At 39.4% G+C, this 23280-nt stretch overlaps 1 protein-coding gene across 1 annotated transcript in view; it reads right to left on the minus strand.

Moving 5' to 3' along the window:
• The window catches only part of LOC126456388 (uncharacterized), a 109830-nt gene that overhangs the window by 24599 nt on the left and 61951 nt on the right, over positions 1-23280 (minus strand). Inside the window, exon 11 of the mRNA XM_050092141.1 lies at positions 15220-15379. Within this exon, the coding sequence (XP_049948098.1) occupies positions 15220-15379 (160 nt within the window). The remainder of the gene's footprint in view (positions 1-15219; positions 15380-23280) is intronic.

The following is a 23280-nucleotide window of genomic DNA, read 5'->3' on the forward strand; positions in this document are numbered from 1 at the left end:
CACAAGAAAAACAAAGCTTTCACATATAATATTGGTCTCGAATATTTATAAGCTGCAAGAGAAGCTAAGCTTCCACATATAATGTTGATCTTTCTTGCATGTGTTACACTTTAAGATACATCACACAAATGTGCCAGTAAATTTTTTAATAATGATGTAAATGTCTGATTTCTGGCCTCGAAATTCATCTAGATGGTCGTCCTCAGAGAGTTTATTTTGAAATGAGAGTCAAACGCTCTGTGATTTAAGAAATTCATCGTACATTCTCACACATAAGTCATCTTGCATAAAAGGAAATTTACTTTGAAAGTAATGCTTTTCAAAACACCATTCGCAATATTTTCCCGTGACCTGTTAGAAACTGGTTCATTTCAGTAGCTGCCATAGAGCACCAGGTAATGGGCGTCACTGTGCTTGTGCAGTTACGGTGACGCAGGAAGCCCACATGTTCGTATGTATAAAACATTAAAAGATCTTGCATTATGTCATAAAAGAAACAAGACATTAGTGGATACTTCAAGAGCATCGGAATTTCATGAACCATATTAAAATGCAAAATAATAATTGGTATGTCCAGAGTCGGATGTAAATTTTCTTGAGTACCAGTACTGTATTATCTCTTGTTCGGTTCTTTATTATGGCATAATGCCATATGAGCTAGAAGAAGGAAAACGTGCAGCGAACAGTTGAAACTAGTTAACAGTGTGAAATTAAACACTTTGTTTCAAATAAATTGACCGCCTCAGTGCAAAAGATTAATAAAAGCCAAATCTCTTTAGCAAACTGACAAAAATAACTTCAGTATTCTGCAAGGCAATTAACGCTTGACTGTCAGAAAAGTGGAGGGGGGGGGGGGGGGGGGGGGTGTTGTTTGGGGAAGGAGACCAGACAGCAAGGTCATAGGTCTCATCGGATTAGGGAAGGATGGCGAAGGAAGTCGACCATGCCCTTTCAAAGGAACCATCCCGGCATTTGCCTGGAGCGATTTAGGGAAATCACGGAAAACCTAAATCAGGATGGCCGGACGCGGGATTGAACCGTCGTCCTCCCGAATGCGAGTCCAGTGTCTAACCACTGCGCCACCTCGCTCGGTAGAAAAGTGGAAATAAAACCTCAAACTAGTAACATATTTTAGCCTTCCGTAACTGTACGAATGTATTTTAATTCATTTGATAGGTTCCAACCACAGAAATCTGTTTTGTTTTCATTTAATGTGAGAGCAATAAATGACAAGGAAACAGCAAAATCTCTAAATGTAAACGCAGGTCACGTGTAGTCTCACCACCTCCCCACTTCACCTCAGACTGCTCTGTGGAACAGCCCCAGATCTCCGATATTTCCAAACCGGGGCAATATTACGAGGGCGGTTCAGAAAGTAACCTCCGATTGGTCACAGTGCGGGTTGTGGGGGGAGTAGCGATGCCATCTGTGCGTTCACGCACTCAACAGGTCAGTCGGCATCAAGCCGTGGTCGAGTGAACGTCGTACCTGCGCTAGTTTAGTTTTTGTGGCAGTTTGAAATGTGTGCTGCAATAGAAAACCCCGCCAAATGTGAAGTGCGTGCTGTCATAAGGTTTTTTACAGCCAAAGGATATTCTGCAGCAGCTATTCATCGTGAGCTTTGTGCCGTGTACGGACCAAGAGTTATGAGTGAAGGAGTTGTCCGTGAATGGGTACGTTTATTTAAAAGTGGACGAGAAAACGTTCATGATGAAGAGAGGAGTGGTAGACCATCATTGGTGACTGACGAACTCGTTCAGACAGTTGATGCAAAAGTTCGTGAAAATCGACGTTTCTCAATGTCGGAGTTGTCTACTGGTTTTCCACAGATTTCTAAGACTCTCTTGTACGAGATAATGACAGCAAGATTGGGTTACCGTAAGTTCTGTGCATGATGGGTGCCCAAAATTCTTACCGACCACCACAAAACTCAAAGAATGGCCTCTGCATTAGACTTTCTGTCATGTTATGAGGACGAAGGAGAACCATTGTTAAACAGAATCGTGACCGGTGACGAAACCTGGATTAAGTACGTGAACCCTGAGACAAAAGGCCAATCAAAGATGTGGGCACATTCAAATTCGCCTACCAAACCAAGAAAAGCCTCGCAAGATTTTTCTGCCAGAAAACTGATGGCAACGGTGTTTTGGGATGCCAAAGGGGTGTTGTTGGTTGAATTCATGGAACGTGGTACGACCATTAATCAAGACGTGTACTGTGAAACAATAAAAAAGTTACGACGGGCTATACAGAACAAACGCCGTGGTATGCTGACTTCCAGTATCGTTTTTTTGCACGATAACGCCCGTCCTCACTCTGCTCGCAGAACAACGGCCCTTCTTGAGTCCTTCAAGTGGGACGTTATCAACCATCCACCTTACAGCCCAGACCTGGCGCCAAGTGATTATCACCTCTTCATGCATTTGAAGAAATGGCTCGGGTCACAGCGGTTTGATGACGACGAAGAGCTCAAAGATGCGGTCACAGGCTGGCTCCAGGCACAAGCGGGTGATTTTTATGCAGAAGGAATTTCAAAGCTTGTGAAGAGATACGATAGGTGCCTCAATCGCTATGGAGACTATGTAGAAAAATAGTGCAAAGATGTAGTTGTAAGATGTATATATTAAAATATTTTTATTTAACTTGGTGTATTTTTTTAAATCAACCGGAGGTTACTTTCTGAACGGCCCTCGTAGATAGTGGCACCCAGCCACACATCTGTAGCCAAAAGCGGGAGAAGGTACTACTCATATGCAACTCACTGCATATGCACAAGAGCCCGCCCGCAACTACTCAAGTGAAACTAATGTAAACAGGTGTCACGCTCATCGGAAGCAATTTGTTGTTAGGAAGCACTGCACAGTCTTCCTAAAGCCTTTGACACACTTTGCTGTTGGAAGACACTTGTATGAGCACTGTGTTTTGTTGTTGTATATAGTGTATTTATTTTGTGACTTAAGTTTTATTTTCGTTTTTTTTTTCTCTTGTTCATGTTTTGTTGCTGCAGTATTATTCTGCAGAAGTGGGATACAGTAAAATCACAAAAATTTAATTGAAAACTAAAACAACGAAAAATTCCCAGAATTCTGAAAAATTCCCGGATTTTTCCCAGTTTTTCCTGGATGAAAAAATTCCCGGGTTTTTCCCAGATCTCCCGAGTCATATACACCCTGCTGGTGTAATGTTAGAACTTTATTGTCACGTGACAAAAGTCATAGGACAGCGATATGCACATTTACAGATGGCGGTAGTATTGCGTACACCAGGTATAAAAGGACAGTGCAGTGGTGAAGCTGTCATTTATACTCACGTGATTCATGTGAAAAGACTTTTGACATGACCATGGCCACATGATGGGAATTAACGTACTTGAACATGGAATGGTAAGCGGAGCTAGATGCATGGGACATTCCATTTCATCAATCATTAGAGAATTCAGTATTCTGAGATCCACAGTGTCAAGAGTGTGCCAAGAATACCAAATTATCTCTCACCATGGAAAATGCAGTGGTTAACGACCTACACTCAATGACCTAGAGCAGTGGCATTTGTGTAGAGTTGTTAGTAGTAACAGACAGGCAACACTGTATGAAACAGTAGGTCAATGGGGGTAAGATTTGGCATTAATGGGCTATGGCAGCAGGCAACCAATGTGAGAGCCTTTGCTAACAGCACAACATTGCCTGCAGTGTCTCTCCTGGGCTTTGTGGCCATATCGGTTGGACCCCAGATGACTGGAAAACTGTGGCTTGGTAACGTAAGTCCTGATTTCAGTTGGAAAGAGCTGATGGTAGGGTACGAGTTGGCGCACACCCCATGAGGCCACAGAACCAAATTGTCAACAAGCTGTTGGTGGTTCCACAATGGTGTGTACTATTTCTACAGGGAATGGACTGGGTCCTGTGGTCCAACTGATCACTGACTACTTGGAGATCACTGACTACTTGGAGATCATTTGCAGCCATTCATGGGGTTCATGTTCCCAAACAATGATGGAATGCACCTTGTCACCAGGCCACAATTGTTCACGATTAGTTTGAAGAATACTCTTGACTATTCAAGTGAAAGATTTGGCCACCCAGACCGCCTTACATGAATCCCATCGAACATTTATGGGGCACACTCAAGAGGTTGATTCACACACAAAATCCTGAACTGACAACACTTTCACAATTATGGATGGCTATAGAGGTAGCACGGCTTAGTATTTCTGCAGGGAACTTCGAATACTTGTTGAGTTCATGCCATGTCGAGTTGCTGTACTACGTCGGGCAAAGGTGGTCTGATACAATAATAGGAGGTATCCCACAACTTTTAGCACCTCAGTGTATAATCTGTGTGGGACAGAGTTTTGTAGCTTCTTGTGGAACGGATGAAGAAACTCAACAACGCTGAATTTTCTTTCTACCTTTGCTGCAGGATATTTATCAGTTTTCTGGTAGGTTGGTTCACACAACAGGCTGTAATTCTATTGGTCACAGACTTTATTTGACAACAAAACATTGGTGTTTCCCTCATCCACTGGATAGACATCACATGAGGATATTCTTGTAGCTTGCTTAGTGTTGGCCTTTCTATGGAGGAAATACGCGAGATTTCAAAAATTAAATATTATTACGACTGGCCAAGTAATTATTATTGAATGCTACAATACACTTCAGAGTGAACATATTCACCAGGTCTCAGTAAACGGCGACTGGAACATTCTACCAATCGTTCAGTTCCTCAGTGATAGAAATCTGCTCTTTGATCATGGAGCCATTCAAGAACCACTGTGTGAACGTCATCATTGTTTGAAAAGCTCTTTCTCCCCTGATGTTACCTATCAGCATCACTCACATTTGTGTGTCTTTAAATTGTTGGCACTATTACACTACGGAAGGACATAATGTTGCATGTGGTCGATATACTGCCAGAATTTCACAGTGAATATGAGTGCAATTTAGACATTTTGCCCACAAAAAACATATTGTCCTCTGCACTTTAATTTTGGTGGACACTTCAAGTTGACATGTCATTTCAATTGCACACTGTGGTGCACCTGTTATCCATACTGCAAGAGAACTGTCTCTGCAGGAAACCCAGAACATGTACATTCTGACAGTACATCATGCTTGTCGCATAATGGTCTTAGCAACATGTGTAACTTACTTTCTGAAGTCACCATGCTTTACTTTTCTGAGGAGAAACTCTTGTTAGTGTACATAACAGCTTCTTCAATATCACTAATAAAATCAGTTAAAGGCAAGATTCTAGGTGTACGCCTGAAGTTCAATCTAATCTACAATCCCTCTCCTGGGAGAGGGTTGACGAAGTAAACTGGGTCGAGTCAGACTCGTTCATAAGCAGTCTTCTTTGAGATAATCATCAAAGTTCACCCACCTGACAGAGCAACATCAACATCAGCGTAAGATGTTAGTCGTTAACGTTCCACGGTTAATTTCAAAGTTTTGGACAACATGATGCTATCACTGCTTGGAAAATGTTTGAACTTTATAGCTATGCCTAGAACCCTGTCTTTACCTGATCCTATTAGTGCTGCTGAAGTTGCAGTTAGTCCTCTTCCCCATGATACAGCAGAAGGAATAAAGCGTGAAATGCTTACGAGAGTTCCTCCTCAGAAGAGTAATATTTCCTCCATGGAAAGATCCTCACATGATAGCTCTTCCAGTGGTCAAGGGAAAGCCACTGTTTTGTTGCCACATTAAGTTTATGGCCAGAAGAGTTTCAGCCTGTTGAGTGAACCAATGTACCAAAGGTTGATAAAGATCCTACAGAAAAAAAAAAAAAACGGTTATAAGGTCTTCCAAAAGGTCTACCATTATATCCTATCGTGGGAAACATTGACACACTAAAGTATGACATAACTAGATACTGTGCATGGTTATTGAGATGCTTTGCGGAAAATTCTCACATCATATTTGTAACTCTGTTGACTTTATCAAGAGACTGAGTTTACTATGTCTCATGAATTGGATTAATTAATATTTTTTTTTATATTCTCACTCTTCACTAGGGTCCCCGTTGTGGATTCATTGTCACCCATTAAAACCAATATAACAGTACTCTTCCATAATGCCTTTTCCATAACTTAATTTTTTATTGAAGAGTGAGTTATTAGAACAAATTTATGACGTTTCCATGGGTAGACCTCTCTCTCCTCTGGCACAAAACTTTCTCATGGAAGACTTCAAGGAGAAGGCTCTCCATCTAACATAACTTAAACCAGAATTCTTCTGGCATATGTACATGATAGTTTTGTAGTATGGTCCCACAGTGAAGAAGAGCTGGTACAATTTTTACATAATCTAAATTCAATCCTTGAAAATATCTAATTTGTAGTGGAAATTGGAAAAGGTGGCTACCCTTTCTAGATGTCTCAGTCAGAAAGTGTATCAGTCATTCCATTTACTGCATGACTATATGTGGACTTATATTTGCAGACATCAAACTGCCACCACCTTTCTCAACTTATGGACGAACCTTGCAAAAGAGCCAGAACACCTACAATCTGCATTCAAAGGTAATGGATGTTAACTGTGTCTGATCAGCACAGCTTTAAAGAGGGGGAAACCATGACCATTCGGAAGATCAAGAGGAGAAGGAGCTGTTCCAAAGACTTCGGAGTGTCCCCCTCATATGTTGGAAATATTTCATAGAAATAAGGCAGAATCCTAAAGAAACACGTTAAAGTAAAATCTGGCCACATACAAAAACCTTTCCTCTGCTCTTCTCAGCTCAGTAAAGGATGGGCTGGGGTAGATCACATTCACTGTATGTGAAAGGTGCATGGGGCACGATTTCCATTCTCACCTTTCTCAGCACAAGAAGTCAGCCACAGCTGGGCATTCTATCTCTACAGAACATCTAAAGATTAAGCTGCCATGGAAATATTGGTCTTGACAAGATCCTTCTGGGATACAGTTATTAAGGAATCTTTGGAAATACGTTTGTCAGACAATCTCATTAATCGAGATGGTGGCTTTTGACTGGTAAGCTGAGGGAGACAGTGATTTATTTAATGCCTTCACAAAAACATTGCAACTAATGACACATCTAATGACAGTTCATTTTTTTATGTAACACATGAATTTTAACTCAGCTGGTTCACAACTCAACAGAGGGCAGACACCTAATATCACCATCACACATGCAAGTTGTGGTGTCACCGCCAGACACCACACTTGTTAGGTGGTAACTTAAATCGGCCGCGGTCCATGTAGTACATGTCGGACCCGCGTGTCGCCACTGTGATCGCAGACCTAGCGCCACCATCTAGGCAGGTCTCGTGATACGAGAGTGGACTCGACCCCAGTTGTACGAGAACCAAGCTACCGCCCAGTTGTATGCGAACCTAGCTATCGCCCAGTTGTATGAAGCCTTTCTCTCTCATTAGCCGAGAGACAGAATAGCCATCAGAAGTTAATGGCTACGAACTAGCAAGGAGCCATTTGTATCAGTGCCTATAGCTTACGAGTATTCAAGAGAAATAAAAGATAAGTACAAAGCATCTACATACTTTTCTTCTTATTCATTAATAAGTTCTCATGTTCCAGACTTCACGCCTGCTCTATGCCGAACGTGCACTATCGGCCACAGCGTTAGTTTAGCGTGCCTTTCTTTAGGCTACTACCGTGTGGCGTAACAGTCTTGTTACGTCACAACACAAGTATATGCCGCAAGCATGTACCATGGAAACCTATGCACAGCTGCTTCTGCACCAATTTTTGGTGTAAATGTAGGGACATGAACTAGTAGTCTTCAGTGGCAAACACTAACCTAATGATCGCCGATGGTTGTCAGCTGAAATACCAATGTCATCCAGCTGCAATCCCAGAACCTCGTGGAAAATTTTGTGGCTGTTTGTTTCTTGGTGTCGGACATATTAAATCTCACGAGTGTAAACAATATTCAGAGTATCATTTATAATAATTAATTAATAAAACAATTGTAACTGTAAAATAAGTGAATCTACAGCTTGTCTAAAAACTACCATTTCCCAGTTCTGGGAATATTCAAAACCATTTGATGCTTAATGAATTTATTATATTATTATTATTATTCCAATTCTGCCAGCTGTGGAACAGTTTATTTCAGATGCATCTTTTCTGGAGTTTTAACTTTAACTTCCAACTAATATCCTATCACTCATTTTCTGTGAGCTGCCTTCCTTTCCTTGAGCCATTTATTGCCAATTTCCAACTTTTCCTTTCCTACGAAGTGCTGGTGTATTCCAAGTTCTTTCTGAAAAGGCCTCATTCCTGCATGTCTTTGTTTCTGTTCTAGCTCAGTGAATAGGGTATTTTTTCTTCAAAATAAATAAATAAAATAAAAATATGTACATGCCTGCTTGCACAGTCCTGGTTCATTTGTATTCTGTATCACAGAATGTGATCCTCCTCCACACTGTTTCACATGAATGTACAGGTTGTTGCTAAGCTGTCATCTATACTCACAATTCTATCTTAATAGGCCTAAGATCTTTAACATATTTCTTTCCTCAGCTTTTGCCATTATGTTTCTGATCTTCACACACTATATCAATGTATGCATTTATATTTCAAGTTGTCAAGTCTCTCTGTAAAACAGTGTATAAAGCATAAGTTTGTTTTTGCAACAAAAAAATGATTATTTCTGACCTTTACTATTTATATCAATGCATGCACTTATGTATGTTACCTAAACCTTCATATACGTGAACTAAAATCTATGACAATGTCTGAAAACTGAATGTTATATGAACAGCAAACAAACAAACATTTCCCATTAATCACAAAGCATTCTACTGTGTACAGAGCCTATAGTCAAACTATTGCACGTTGCCATAGTTTGGCATTAAACTGCACAGGTCATTTGTTGTAAAACCAGACACCTCTAAACAGCTGTTACACCACTTCTCTCTTGTTGATCCTTTACATGAAGACTTCTTTTTCAGCAATGTTAAGTTCTATCCTTTTTTCTGTGTACTTGAACTTCTCTGCCCAGCTCATTTTTTCCTGGCATAGTTCCAGCTCTCTGAGCACAGGCTTGATGTTGCTCATCAACTCTACTTTTGAATGAGGTCTGGTGGCCAGCCTTGGATTTTGATTTATCATCATCATTACTATTAAACATTGGAAAATCCAGGATGAAATAATGACTATATTATGAAAAGAATAGCTGCTGCTCACCATATAGTGGAGACGTCGAGCCACAACTCACACACACATGACAATAGCCTCTGGCTGCCAAGGCCTGACTGCGAGCAGCAGTGCATGATGGCAGAATCAACAGGGTGGTGAGGGTACGGAGGACCTGGGTTGGGGAGGGGGAGGAATGCAAGATAAGGGTGTGGGAACATACCGGGACAAGGTGCAAAGAGGGTAGGGCAGCTAGGTGCAGTCAGGAGGTTAGACGGAGGTTGGAGGAGGGGAGGGGGGCAGCAGAAACGGAGAGAAATAAAGAGACTGTCGGTGCATTGGTGGAATATAGGGCTGGGTAGTGCTGAAATAGGAACAGGAGAAGGGCTAGGTGGGTAAGGAATAATGACTAACAAAGGTTGAGGCCAGGAGGGTTACAAGAATGTAGGATATACTGCAGCAAGAGTTCCCACCTGCGCAATTCAGAAAAGCTGGTGTTGGTGAAAGGATCCTGATGGCACAGCCTGTGCTGCTCACAGTCTGGCCTCAGCAGCCAGAGACTGTGGTCACGCATTTGTGAGTTGCATTTTCGCGCAAGTGTGTGTGTGTGTGTGTGTGTGTGTGTGTGTGTGTGTGTGTGTGTGTGTTTTGTTTAATTCCGATGAAGGGCACTTTGGCCAAAAGCTTACTAGCTGACAACCTTTTTGTTGTGCTTATCTGCATTTCAGCATCTCTGCTACATGGTGAGTAGCAGCTATTCTTTTCATAAAATTATTATTATTAACAATAATAATAATGTGTGTTGTTGTTGTTATTATTTTGCTCACCTAAAATGTCCACACATTCTTTCATCATACATTGTCCTAAGGTAATAACATCAAGCACGCCAGAATATCATAAAACTGTGGCCCATAGCACCCGAAGGTTGTCTCCATTGTTTAATGGTAAGAAACATGTATGTAAGCTTCTTTGTAGTTCTGCCACACATTAACCAAACATGTCAAAAGTATGATGATAAATCTCATTACTCACTGTTGCAAATTCTCCATATCATTCAGATCATATTAATGTATTTGTGATGGGCAAGGTTTGAAACTGTGTCATTTGGCCATTATGTTAAGTCTTTGCAACTTTAATTGAATTATAATACAAAAGAAGATGTTTCTAGATCCTCTCTGAGTTCTTATGCCATCTGTTTTCCATGGTCATCACCTTGGGCACTAATGCTCTCCATAAATGTAAACCACTGGCAGTCTTCTATAAACCTGCTCAACAAACTTGCCTTGCTAAAAGTCTTTTGCTTTGTATCAACTGCATAGCTTACAACACACTAACATTTTCTAGAGCGCACACATGATTAGTATTACAATCTCACAAGGATGTTGTTTTTCAGACATACTATGATGTTTGATTTCTTCTTTGATATATCCTCCAAAAAAACAAGTGAGAACTTGGGAATCCACTTTGGTAGGAACTTCTGAAGACAGGCTACAACTAGCAGTGTACTTCACAATTTGTGCCTTTCTGTGGTCTTACTATTGTCACTCTTTGAAACATTGTCTTTAACTGCTGAGGGTTTGTGAGACTAGATATCACCAAACTGCACAACATACAATAGAAATTGCCAGTACTGAAGTCATCCAGATTATTTGCTAGAGTGAACAATGACTTGGCAGACCTGACATATAAACTCTGGTATTGTAAACACAGTACATCTTGTTTATTAAATGTGATGATGTGCCATATTAAACAGAAGTTACCCAGTATTGAGTTTTATTCAGTTGTCAATAACTAGTCATTGGTGGCCACATGATGAAGCAGTTATTGTTCAGTTGTAGCTTTAGATGCTAGCCGGTGCTAACCAACTTCACCAAGTATGTCAATTTTCATCATGGGCAGAACATTGTTAACATTTCCCTTGGGGAAAAATTCCTAGTTCATCTCAACTGCACAGTTTACAGAAAACTAACTTCTTCTACAGCACACAAATCTCTTTCAATAATAGCTTTAATGGGCATGCGGCTTTCTTGATCAGCCACTGCTCAATTCACAACCTACAGCACCAGTTTCATTTCAACAAGAGCTGCTGGTCAGAAACAATAAATCAGGAGCACAGATGAGGTGTTTTGAAGGATATAATATCATTCCTAGTCTTATACCTCATAAAGGTATAGTGTAACTTAAATTTATGTATATCTGTATCTTCCTAGTCAAGAACATATGGTAGCTCATAGGTTTCTGTTACTCATATACACCTTCAATATCATAAATTCTATGTAATCATGTACAAACAATAATTTGTGAAACTAAACTCATTCAATTTCCTGTGAACTGTCTACATATGGGTCTATAGAGCTCGAAATAAATAAATAAATAAAACTGGATGCTCATCATTGTACTTAAATGACCAATTAAATGCCGATCCCAAGAGTATGGCTATTTGCAATCACCAAATATGGTCTTCCACAACACAACATAATATGCTGTTGCAGGTAAGCAAAGTTTACAATGCAGTCGCATCAGGTAGTATTATTTTGATATTCATTCGTATTTAAGTTTGTTTCATTGAAACAGCACAAGTCAATGAATTATTTTTAAGTTTTACAGAAGACACTTGCCCATAAAAAGAGAGAGAAACCTGCTATGACATTCATTCTGATGTAAAGTAAAGGCAAAATAAATCTGAGAATAAATGATAGTTGGGTACTGTTCTATATGCCAGTCGAACTGTGACATTATATCTGAATTTAAATCTGACAGCACCCTCTCCCTTTTACTAATGTGTATTACTAAACCCTTTCCGTTACCCTCTTTTTATATTATGCTTCTCTTTTTCCAAAAGCAATATTTGTTTTCCTTTCTCATATCTTCCTTATTCTATCCTTCCCTTCTTAACTGAGCTCAAAACAAGTTCACCTTTTCAGCATTCTCCTACAGTAATATGGTATTGTTGACATAAGAAATATTACATTTGTGAAAGATAATGACTTCATTGAATACTGTGGTTTTCACATTTATGAAAGGTGTTTCTCAAACAAGAATATAGCCCACAGGATTATAAGATATCTCTTAGAAATATGTCTACATTATGCAGAATTGCATCTCTCCCCATATAGCTCAATCTATACAACTTTAATTCATTTCTCACGACATTAAGAGTTACACGTCACAAAACTTAACACACACACAGTTCCCAAATATTCCACAATCATCAGGTCTCTCCTTGTTGCATTGTCTCAGAACTCGTCCAACAAATTTTGCTGTATACTTTGCTAACTAAATTTATGTGGACAGTCAGCCTCAAACAAATGAGAATAGTCTGCACTAGCAGAATATATTCACTCATTGTTTATAAGTACATAAATAACTGACTGACACAAAATGCTTCCCTTATTTTTGCATTATTAGTACATCAAAGCTCAGAAAAAGTATTAAATTATGAATGAAATAAAATTCGGCTTCAAACTGCACCAGACAGATACTGTTCTGGAAGATAATATACAAAAAGAGAGTTCACAACTGCAGCTGACATTTAATACACATCTATTTTGAAACTTAAATGATCAACAAGCAACAAAATGAATGATCTTTATCACTCAAAGGAGCTCTTGCCACATTACTCCACATTTTCCCTATGGAGTTAATGATAAATATGTGACTTCACAGACAAGCTGACATACATTTTATTTGATTTTCCAGGCTTTTTATCCTTTTTTCTACCCTACACACCAATGTTGCTATGATATCATTGTAGTCATTAATTTTTATCCCCTATCTAATAATTATCTTTCATTTCCATATAATATTCCACAAATCCAAGTTCAAAGGATAACCTGTATGGATGTGGTTGTCACAGACTAATTTATCAGAGAGAAAGAGCTGCACTTATGTGATATTAATCAAACACATTTTGATTCATTTTGTTGGTACTTATGAGGACTTCAAAAACAAATTACTAGCCTAAACACCTGATATGTCTGTACTCCATATTCCTAAATAAATTCGCCATTTCACTTCAAAGGAACATTAATGCTCTAGAGCACTAAATACTGAAATCTATTTATGCATATCATTTGTGATCTCACACTTCTGCAAAATACATGTTTTGATGAAGGTCTGTCTATTGTACCGGGTGGTTATAATAAAGCTTTCACTATTTAAAACATTATAACATAAAAACTAATAACTGTTCAAGTACCAAACTTGGTAGCATTAATACCCAGAGCAGAAGGTGCATGATTTCTGTGCATCACAGTGCCACTGTCCAGTTCCAATTATAACCACCAGGTGCCGTGATCAGTCATTGTGATTCATACTCTCACGCACCTGACCAGTCACAGTGCACTTGTTGACATGTCAACATGAGCTTGGACAAAAGGAGCACGGCATTATTGGTGAAGCTCTGTTATCAAAACAACAGTAATGCTGCAGCTGCACTTCAAGAATATCACCGGCTGAAAGGATTACAGAAGTGTCTTTTTTCTCCAACTGTCATGTGGAGTGTGATGAAGAAGTTTGAATCAACTGGAGAACTGGGCGTTGCTCCCGGAAAAGGCCGATGACCAGTTGCACCACAGGTGGTTGATGAAATCACTGTTGCCATGGCAATGCTGCGCACAATTCCTGATCGTCAAGCAGTGCGCTTGCTGTGTCACAACAGTTGAACATCCATGGTCCACTGTATGGAAGGTGCTTCGAAACACTCTCAAATAGTATCTGGACAAGATCCATATGATATGGCAGCTTGCACCACAGGATGCACAACAACATGTTGACTTCACTCTCCACTTTCTTACAAAGATTGAAGTTGGTGACGGCTGACCCTGGACCATCCCATGGACAGACGGAGCTCATTTTTCTCTGACAGGTGAGGTGAACACACAGAATTGCCGAGTGTGGGGATCTTCACCTCCAGTCACTGTGCATGAAGTTCCTCTGAATGGTGAAAGTGTCACCGTATGGTGTGGCTACACAGCTACATTCATCACTGGCCCATTCTTTTTTGAACAGTTGGTGCTCGAAGACCAAAGACGTGCAGTGTGACAGGCTAGCATTACTGTGATATGCTTCACTAGAAGGTCATACCCGCCTTACAGGGGAGAGAAATATTGAACTCTACAGTGGGGCCCCACCGCACATTGCTCATGAAGTTCACCTGCTTCTCTGAAACATATTTGGAAATGATCGAATTATCAGCCAATCAGTTTAAAATTTTTGGCCAGCATGATCACCTGACCTCACTCCCTGTGATTTTTGGTTATGGGGGTACCTAAAGGGTGGAGTTTACCAAGGGAACATTCACAAATTTGCTGATCTGAAGCACAGCATAACAAGAGAGGTAGCCAGCATACCTACAGACATGCTTAGTTCGTCTGTGCAAAATGCATTCCTGTGCTTTCACACTCTTCTGACACTGATGGATGCCATATTGAGCCCCTTTTGTAGCAGTAATGGTAATGGTGTGCAATGGTAAGATGTACCATAGTAACAAATAAAAGTGTTTCAACTTAAATGATTCTGTAGTCTTTCTCTTTCCCATGTCCTTGACATTAATGCTACCAAGTTTGGTACTCATACAGTAATTAGTTTCCATGTTAAACAGGGAAAGTTCAATTTCACCCACCCGGTATACTGCATAAATATTCCATCAGATCTCACTGAGATTAATATCCACAAACAGTAAGGAAATAGTAACCTTTGGCTAATGGATTAATTAGTCATAAGTAGAGTCATTCATGTCAAACAAATACCCGAGACAACAATATGTGAGTAAATAAAATGCGAAACAGCACAGTTAAGACATAAGTTTAGCAAATGTCATAGTTATGTCAGAGTTTAGTTTTGTGACAATACCTATGTCTTACAATGGAATACTGCTTCAGTTAGTGGCAGCACATTACAATGGATCAATTGAAGATGACAACAAAAGCAGACACTGGGAGAAAGAAATCAAATGTTTCATGAAAACCCACTCAGAAAATTTCAAGAATCTGTTCAATTTTTTCCAGTAAACACATATAGAGATTTGACAAAAAAAGCAAGTTCATTACTTGCATGAATGCAATGAAATGCAAATCGAAAAGTTTCAACTCATACAAACCTGCATAGCTAGCGTAGTCCACGCTGGGAGGCTGGTACATGTCCCATCGCTTGCGACTTGGTGACTCTATTCCCTCACTATCTGAGTCACTTACTTCCCGAGGATATTCATAAACACAATGATATTTTTGCTTTTTAAATGATACATTTTTCTTCTGCTCCTGAAAATTTAAGAAAATAGAAATGCCTTAGTTCTAAATAAAATGTTCCTCTGATACCATTTCAGTAAATAACACAAAATTAGTTAGTTAATAATAAAACCACTAACTTACATTATATACAGGACTGTGTAACAATGGAACTAATTTTTATATAAGAGAAAAATTATTCCTGTATGTGCATTAAAATATTTTGCTGTATAAACACACTTTCTTCCTGCACCTTCAGTCTACTGTACATATGGGAAAATGAACAATTCACTTATAGCTGACTGATATGTGGAGCAAACACATAGAATGAAACAAAGTGTATTCCACTAGTTCCTTCACTCCTGGGTAAACTATTTCTCTTTTCCAGTCCCCCCCCCCCCCCCTCCCCCGTTCTAAGGGACACAATGAACATTTACACACTGTTACCTGGGTAGAAGAGAAGAAAGAAAGGTGGAGGTGGTTCACAGAGGTAGTGGTAACATGATGATTACATAAAATGGGCATTCTCCATCTCTCAGATGTTTCCATTAAAAAACTTCTGTTGATATCAAACATAAGAACCACCAACTGTCACAAATTCTACTTCAAGAAGTCCCACTTACCCCAAGGGTACCACATTTTCAATGGAGAGCATGGATACCAAAATATGCTGATAAACTTATCAGAGTCACTAAAGAAATACAATGTCCTGTCAGCTGGTCCTGGAAAAGATTTACTGTGACATTTCCCTCTTAAAGATACCAAACCTATTCCCTTCGAAAACTGGACCCTGTGGAGTACTCCCCTTATCATGTGTGCTTTGACTATCTCTCGCCATGTCACAATATAAACCCCGCAGTCATCCCCCAATGTAATACTCTGGCATCTATCAATCTACAAAATAACTTGATCTACCTCTATGTGACCGCTACCTCCATTCAGTCATTCTCTTGTGGAGGATCTAGTTACAAAATCTGTCACTTCCGCTCGTCCATCACATCATACAACATTTTAATCACAAGTGTATCCTATCCAAACAAGGGTACAGCTACACATGAAATTCCAGCTGTGCTGCATTTACTATTCATTGATCTAACCATCTGTCTTCTTACATGAATAGCCAGTGCCAAACTGTCCCCAATGACAAATTTGATCACCCACTTGCAGAACACACTGCAGGCCACACTAGTTACTTGAACAACTTCTTCAATACCGTATTTACTCGAATGTAAGCCACGCTTTTTTTCCAGTTTTTGTAATCCAAAAAACCGCCTGCAACTTAGAATTGAGTGCAAAGTAAGCGGAAGTTCTGAAAAATGTTGGTAGGTGCCGCCACAACCAACTTCTGCCGTCGAATATATGAGCGCTACACAGGCATGCTTTGCAGGCACAATGATAAATATTGGCACCAAAACCTCTGCGTCAGCAAATAAATTAAAAGAAAAGTTAGAAGAATGTAAACATAATGCCGTATATTCTTTTGTGTTTGCTGCTATCTCATTTAAATCCTGTCTGCCTAATAAACTACGAAACTAGAGTCAGACAACAGCAAACACGGAAGAATGTACATATTATGTCATGTTTATATTCGTATAATTCTTATGCTGAATAGTGATAGTCAGAAATGAAGATCTAAGATGACTAATTTCTGTGCAGAATGTAATGTACTAAAGAGGCGTCTGCATAGATTTTCAAACGGAGAAAAATTTTCGCTAAACTCTCATTCAGAACATCTTCTATCATACGCAGTATATTATTTGGTTCTTGTTGATCATTATCAAAGAAAGCAGCAGTGTAAGTAACAACAAATAGCAGTCTCTTGCCTTTGTTTCGCTTACGAGACAATTCCTCTCCTTTTTTTTTATTGTAAGTGGCGGTAGCACACACAAAAGCAAGCCATGCCACAAGTGGCTACAGGTCGTAAACACTCATTATCAGAATGCGACAAACAATGCATGACACAGTACAATAATGCAGTTTCAGCTTAGAGTGACGTAAACACCTATAACAAAGAGAACGGCACTTATCAGATCAAAGCACAATAAGCAATCAATTCAAACCAGACGAATCACGTGAAAAAGGAAGGGTACCTGTATAAATATGGATGGAGCACCTGACACATAGCAATGGCTACTTGGTAAATCTTAACTGTTAAGCTTACGACTCGAACCAAACTACTGTAGCTGTATCTTCATCCATTCGACCTAAATTGTGTCTCACGTTACAATGGACCAACTTTGTTTCGATTTGGAGGTGCGGTCTAAGACTTTTCTCTCGTCTTGAATTTCGAGTCTCAAATTCCAGGTGCGGCTTAGATTCGGGAAAATTTTTTTTTCCTTGATTTCGAGTCTCATTTTCCAGGTGCGGCTTAGATTTGAGTGTGGCTTAGATTCGAGTAAATACGGCATCTGTCCCATATGGCTGTTCTGAACTGCTTGAATGGGAATGTCCTTTCAGCACATTCTCTGTTCTGGTAATCCCCTTGACCTAATTCTCTGCCACCCTCCATTCTCTACTCTTCCCTTACTGGTTTCCAACTATAACCCTTTCTTCTCTTATCATTTTTCATCCTACTTTTTTCTCATCTTTGTACCTTTCTCCTCCCACCCCCTGCCTCTATCTCCCATGATCCACTCCTCCCCTCTCTCTTCAGCTCTGTAGTTACTGATCTTTCTCTTATTTAATCCCAATTTTGTAACTGCCACAGAGTGTCATCGGTCTTCTCCTATGCCACACCAATCTGTCTGGACAACCATTCATGAAGAGTGGCCTTCATCCTAATCAGAAAGGAAATGAGTGTCATATAAGGCAATATGAAGAAGCCATCACTATGTTTGACGTGCCACTCGACATTGCTGAGTATTGGACTGTTTTCTCGGTCACTTTTTATATTCTATACAGGACTTTTCATTATTGTAATTATGTGCAGATCAGTGTTCAAGCCATAAAGCATACTGTGTTTAAGTTACAGATAGTTCTATTATATAGAACTAAATTAGAGTACCATATGTTCTGGCTTTGGTAATACCTCTTTCAGCTTAACTGTTTATTTGCTTTTGGGCTTATGAAAATTTTCTGAAGTTAGTGAATCTTAAACTTTTAAAAACTGTACCTCTTTTTCAGGGATCTATAATTATAAAAGGACTCTGGATGACAAGACATTCACAAGTAAATATGGAAATAAAGTGACTCAGTCTTTCTCTCCTCAAGTGTCTTTTTCAAGAACAGGGGGACAAAGCAAGGGGGTATATTTCCAGGGAGATGAATAAGCCACAAGGAAAACGTCTTACATCATAACAAAATCAAATGAGTTCACTTATTATGAAAAGCTATCTGGTGAACTACCACAGGTTAAATGTGGCACTGCAGTGCAAAAAGTATCAGCTATATTAGATGATCTGTTGCATGTTCAACAATAGGTTGCACACATGCCAAATGAAAAATTCACTTAACATGCAAATACAAAGTGGTTTAGGAAAATCCAGTCCTGTACCAATGCTACTGCATGCATCTACAGGAAATAGCTGCAGAGACACTGAATGAAATAGTCAGGTGCAACAGTGCATGGTGCCATGATGAAGTATGGCATATCATTACCACCAGTGTGTGTCACAAAATAGTAATGCAGGTATCTCAAAAGCTGCATCACCACTCACCTTATAGGAGAAGCAACTACATTTTGAAACTTACAATGAACTAATTCTATCTCAACCACTCTAAGTGGACAAAAGTGTGTAAATACAGGAAATGAAGATCTAAATCCCATTTTTCATTCTCTCTTCATCTACTGCACGCCAAGCAAAAAAATGGCTGGTGTTTTAGCCTCTTGAATGTTATAGTTCTATCAAAATTTAAATGTTAAGGAAGTAATATGTTTATTACAAGATAGACACACAAATACTTCTGCCTAAATTGTTATCTCCTCCAGTCAATAAACTAATCAGTGAAAGAAAATACTCTCTATTAAGATGCAGTAACTACCAACCAATGTTGCTGACATTAGCACATTTAATTAGCTGGACATCAAGCATTTATTAAGAATGGATAAAAAGTTAACAAAACCTAAATAGCATTTAAAAAGGCTCATTTGGATAATAGTAATGTTAATCATGAAGAATAGTAACAGAAATATTTTTGTGTGAATCTCATAATACTTTTTGATCTGTTTGAGTCAATCAATCTATTCTGGCATACAATTCATATAAAAACTTAAGATAATGAATGAACTGGAACCTTCCAATCTCCTCCACCCGCAATCCCACTACCTCTGCCTACAACACACTCTTCCCACACAAAAGTTGTAATAGCTCATCTCACACAAACAAAAATTCATTTATCTCATAAAATATGACAGTTCAAAGTAAAATATTTGCAAATGAGGACACATTGAAATAAATAGGGCCTTAAATATTAGCTTCATGACCTGTTTTTACCAGTGAAATGAAACTTTTGCAAATATGCAACCATTACGGCCAAATCTTCTGTTTTGTTACAAAATACAATCTAAAATTCTTTATGTTTTTTCTTACTTTTGATCGAAGTTAAATTTTCTGTCCTTCACATCAAATTACAAAAAACACAAATAACATAACATAAAATAAATAATAATAACAATAATATTAATGATAATAATAAAATAAAAAATAAATTACATATCAATATAATGGAAGGAAACATTCCACGTGGGAAAAATTATATATAAAAACAAAGATGAGGTGACTTACCGAACAAAAGTGCTGGCAGGTTGATAGACACACAAACAAACACAAACACACACACAAAATTCAAGCTTTCGCAACAAACTGTTGCCTCATCAGGAAAGAGGGAAGGAGAGGGGAAGACGAAAGGAAGTGGGTTTTAAGGGAGAGGGTAAGGAGTCATTCCAATCCCGGGAGCGGAAAGACTTACCTTAGGGGGAAAAAAGGACAGGTATACACTCGCACACACGCACATATCCATCCATGGATATGTGCGTGTGTGCGAGTGTATACCTGTCCTTTTTTCCCCCTAAGGTAAGTCTTTCCGCTCCCGGGATTGGAATGACTCCTTACCCTCTCCCTTAAAACCCACTTCCTTTCGTCTTCCCCTCTCCTTCCCTCTTTCCTGATGAGGCAACAGTTTGTTGCGAAAGCTTGAATTTTGTGTGTGTGTTTGTGTTTGTTTGTGTGTCTATCGACCTGCCAGCACTTTTGTTCGGTAAGTCACCTCATCTTTGTTTTTATATATAAATAAATTACATATGTTGTCTGTGACTGTTGATGAACCTCTGGCCAGTAAAAACAAATTTTCTTAAGAGAAAAACTGCTTTATAATACAGTACTTACAGATAATTCATCATCTTCCTATCCAATGCAGCATGAATAAATTTTAAAAACTAGTAACCATTTTAAAAAGTACATTTTTTGTAAAAGACAGCATGCAAAAACATACTATTTTCTTTTTACAAACTGTACACCACATAATTTGTTGCATATTTGTACACAGACTATATAAAGACTGTAAGTGTAAAAGTAACTGTGAATACCACATGTAGAATTAAAAGCATTCTCAGTGAATTAAGGTCTTGACATCTTGTGTCTTCTAACAATGTGATATACTGAAATGCTGTAATGTTCTCAATATCTGCTTTCCTCATTTTCACATTAAGCACGTGAAATATGAGGGTGCGCTGAAAACTAATTCCTCCAAATATTTTGTTCTGTTCTCAATACAGGTCGAGGTGTTACATGTCATGCATATTACTCGGTCAACTTTCCTGATGCAACCCTGTGCTGCTAGAAGGTTCTGAATCATAGTATGTAACGTAACTATGTCAGTGCATGAGAAACAGCAGGCTTTAATCGAGTTCCTAAATACATGAATTTCAAAAGTTCATCAACACATGGAGCATCCTCTCCTTCAGCATGACAATTTCAGACCGCACACCCACTCTATGACATCTGCAACAATATGATGCCTTTGGTAGCTGTCATCAATCATCATCTGTATAGTCATGACTTGGTGCCACCCACTTCTCATCTGTTTCCAGAACTTAAAGAACACCTTCGAGGACTTCACTTTGATAGTAAAGATGCAATGCAAGCAGAGGTGAGGGTATAGTTCCATCAGAAAAGCAAACAATTCTACAATAATAGAATCAATGAACTGGTCTTTTACTGGGAGAAATTTAAATCAAACAATGGAAAATCCAGGATGGAATGTAACAATATTATGAGAAGAAAGTTGCTACTCACCATATAACAGAGATGCTGAGTTGCAGATAAGCACAACAAAAAGAGTTTCACACTTAAAGCTTTCAGCCATTGGCCTTCGTCACCAATAGACACACACATGCACGCGCGCGCACAAGAGGGCGCGTGTGCACACACGCACACACGCGCACGCGCACACGTGCTTGCCCCCCCCCCCCCCCCCCACACACGATTGCAGTCTCAAGCAACTGCAACTACACTGGGAGCAGCAGTACCAGTGCATGATGGGAGTGGCGAGTGGGTGGGGGTAAGTCTGGGTGTGGTGGTGAAATGAGGACTGTCTAGTGCTGGAATGGGAGCAGGGAAGGGGCTGGATGGGTGAGCACAGCGACTAATGAAGGTTGAGGCCGGGAGGGTTACGGGAACAGAGGATGTATTGCAGGGAAAGTTCCCACCTGCGCAGTTCAAAAAAGCTGGTGTTGGTGGGAAGGATCCATATGGCACAGGCTGTGAAGCAGTCATTGAGAAGAGGGGTATCATGTTTGGCAGCGTGTTCAGCAACAGAGTGGTCCACTTCTTTCTTGACCACAGTTGGTCGGTGGCCATTAATGCGGACAGACAGCTTGTTGGATGTCATGCCTACACATAGTGCAACACAGTGATTGCAGCTTAGCTTGTAGACCACTTGACTGGTTTTACAGGTAGGCCTGCCTTTGATGGGATAAGTGATGTTAGTGACTGGATTGGAGTAGGTGGTGGTGGGGGGATGTATGGGACAGGTCTTGCATCTAGGTCTACAACAGGGGTATGAGCCACGAGGTAAGGGGTTTATAAGGCAACAAGAGAAACACAGGAAAGAAGTTTCAAGGCAACAAGAGAAACACTCGAAGGAAGTAAGGTCTTACAAGGCTTTTTGTTGTCTCAGCATCTCCACTATATGAAGAGTAGCAACTTTCCTCCTCATAATATTGTTACATTCCATCCTGGACTTTCCATTTTTGATTTTTGTCTGATGTTACTGTATTTCACAGTGAAAATTCTTACTTTTGACAATTACGTGTACACATTTTGGAGGATTTTAAAGTCTGACATGTGTTGAAGCAAAATCTTTTGCAATACCACTTCAAAATGGCCCAAAGGCTGAAACTGCAATTGTGAAATAAATAAATTCCACAGTTAATGGCAAATATGATGTCCTTTAAGTAATTCTGCATGACTGTGGATCCCACCTTGAGAAGCTAATCAGTTGAAACTTTTAGCTTAGGACAGGAGCATATAGTAGAACTATAGCCGAAGTTTAAAGGTTTTTTTTTTAATCCTGCACTGAATAGATATGCACACAGTAGAAGAGTTCATGATGTGAGGGACCCTCCATGGTATATTATTACTGTAAAGAAACTCCTACAGAAAGAAACTCCTAAAGGAAATGAGACTACTGCATAATGGATGTAAAATGAGGCAAAGGGGTATAGATAGAGAGATGCTGAGAAAAAAAGTGTTTGGTTCTGAAGAGAGCATTGAGTGAAGCCCTCAATGACTACACTAGCAGAATTTTGTCAAAGATCTTTCACAAAACCGACAGAAATTCTGCCTGTAAGTGATTGACACGACTCGTGGACAAGACAGGAACTGAAATTGAGGGTAGCAAAGTGAAAGTGAAAGTGCTCAATTCTGTTTTCAAATGTTCCTTTATAAAGGAAACCCAAGGAGTATTACCCAAATTCAGTTCTGACATTACTTAAA

Source organism: Schistocerca serialis, chromosome 2, assembly GCF_023864345.2.
Source record: "Schistocerca serialis cubense isolate TAMUIC-IGC-003099 chromosome 2, iqSchSeri2.2, whole genome shotgun sequence".
Classification (NCBI taxonomy): Eukaryota; Metazoa; Arthropoda; class Insecta; order Orthoptera; family Acrididae; genus Schistocerca; species Schistocerca serialis.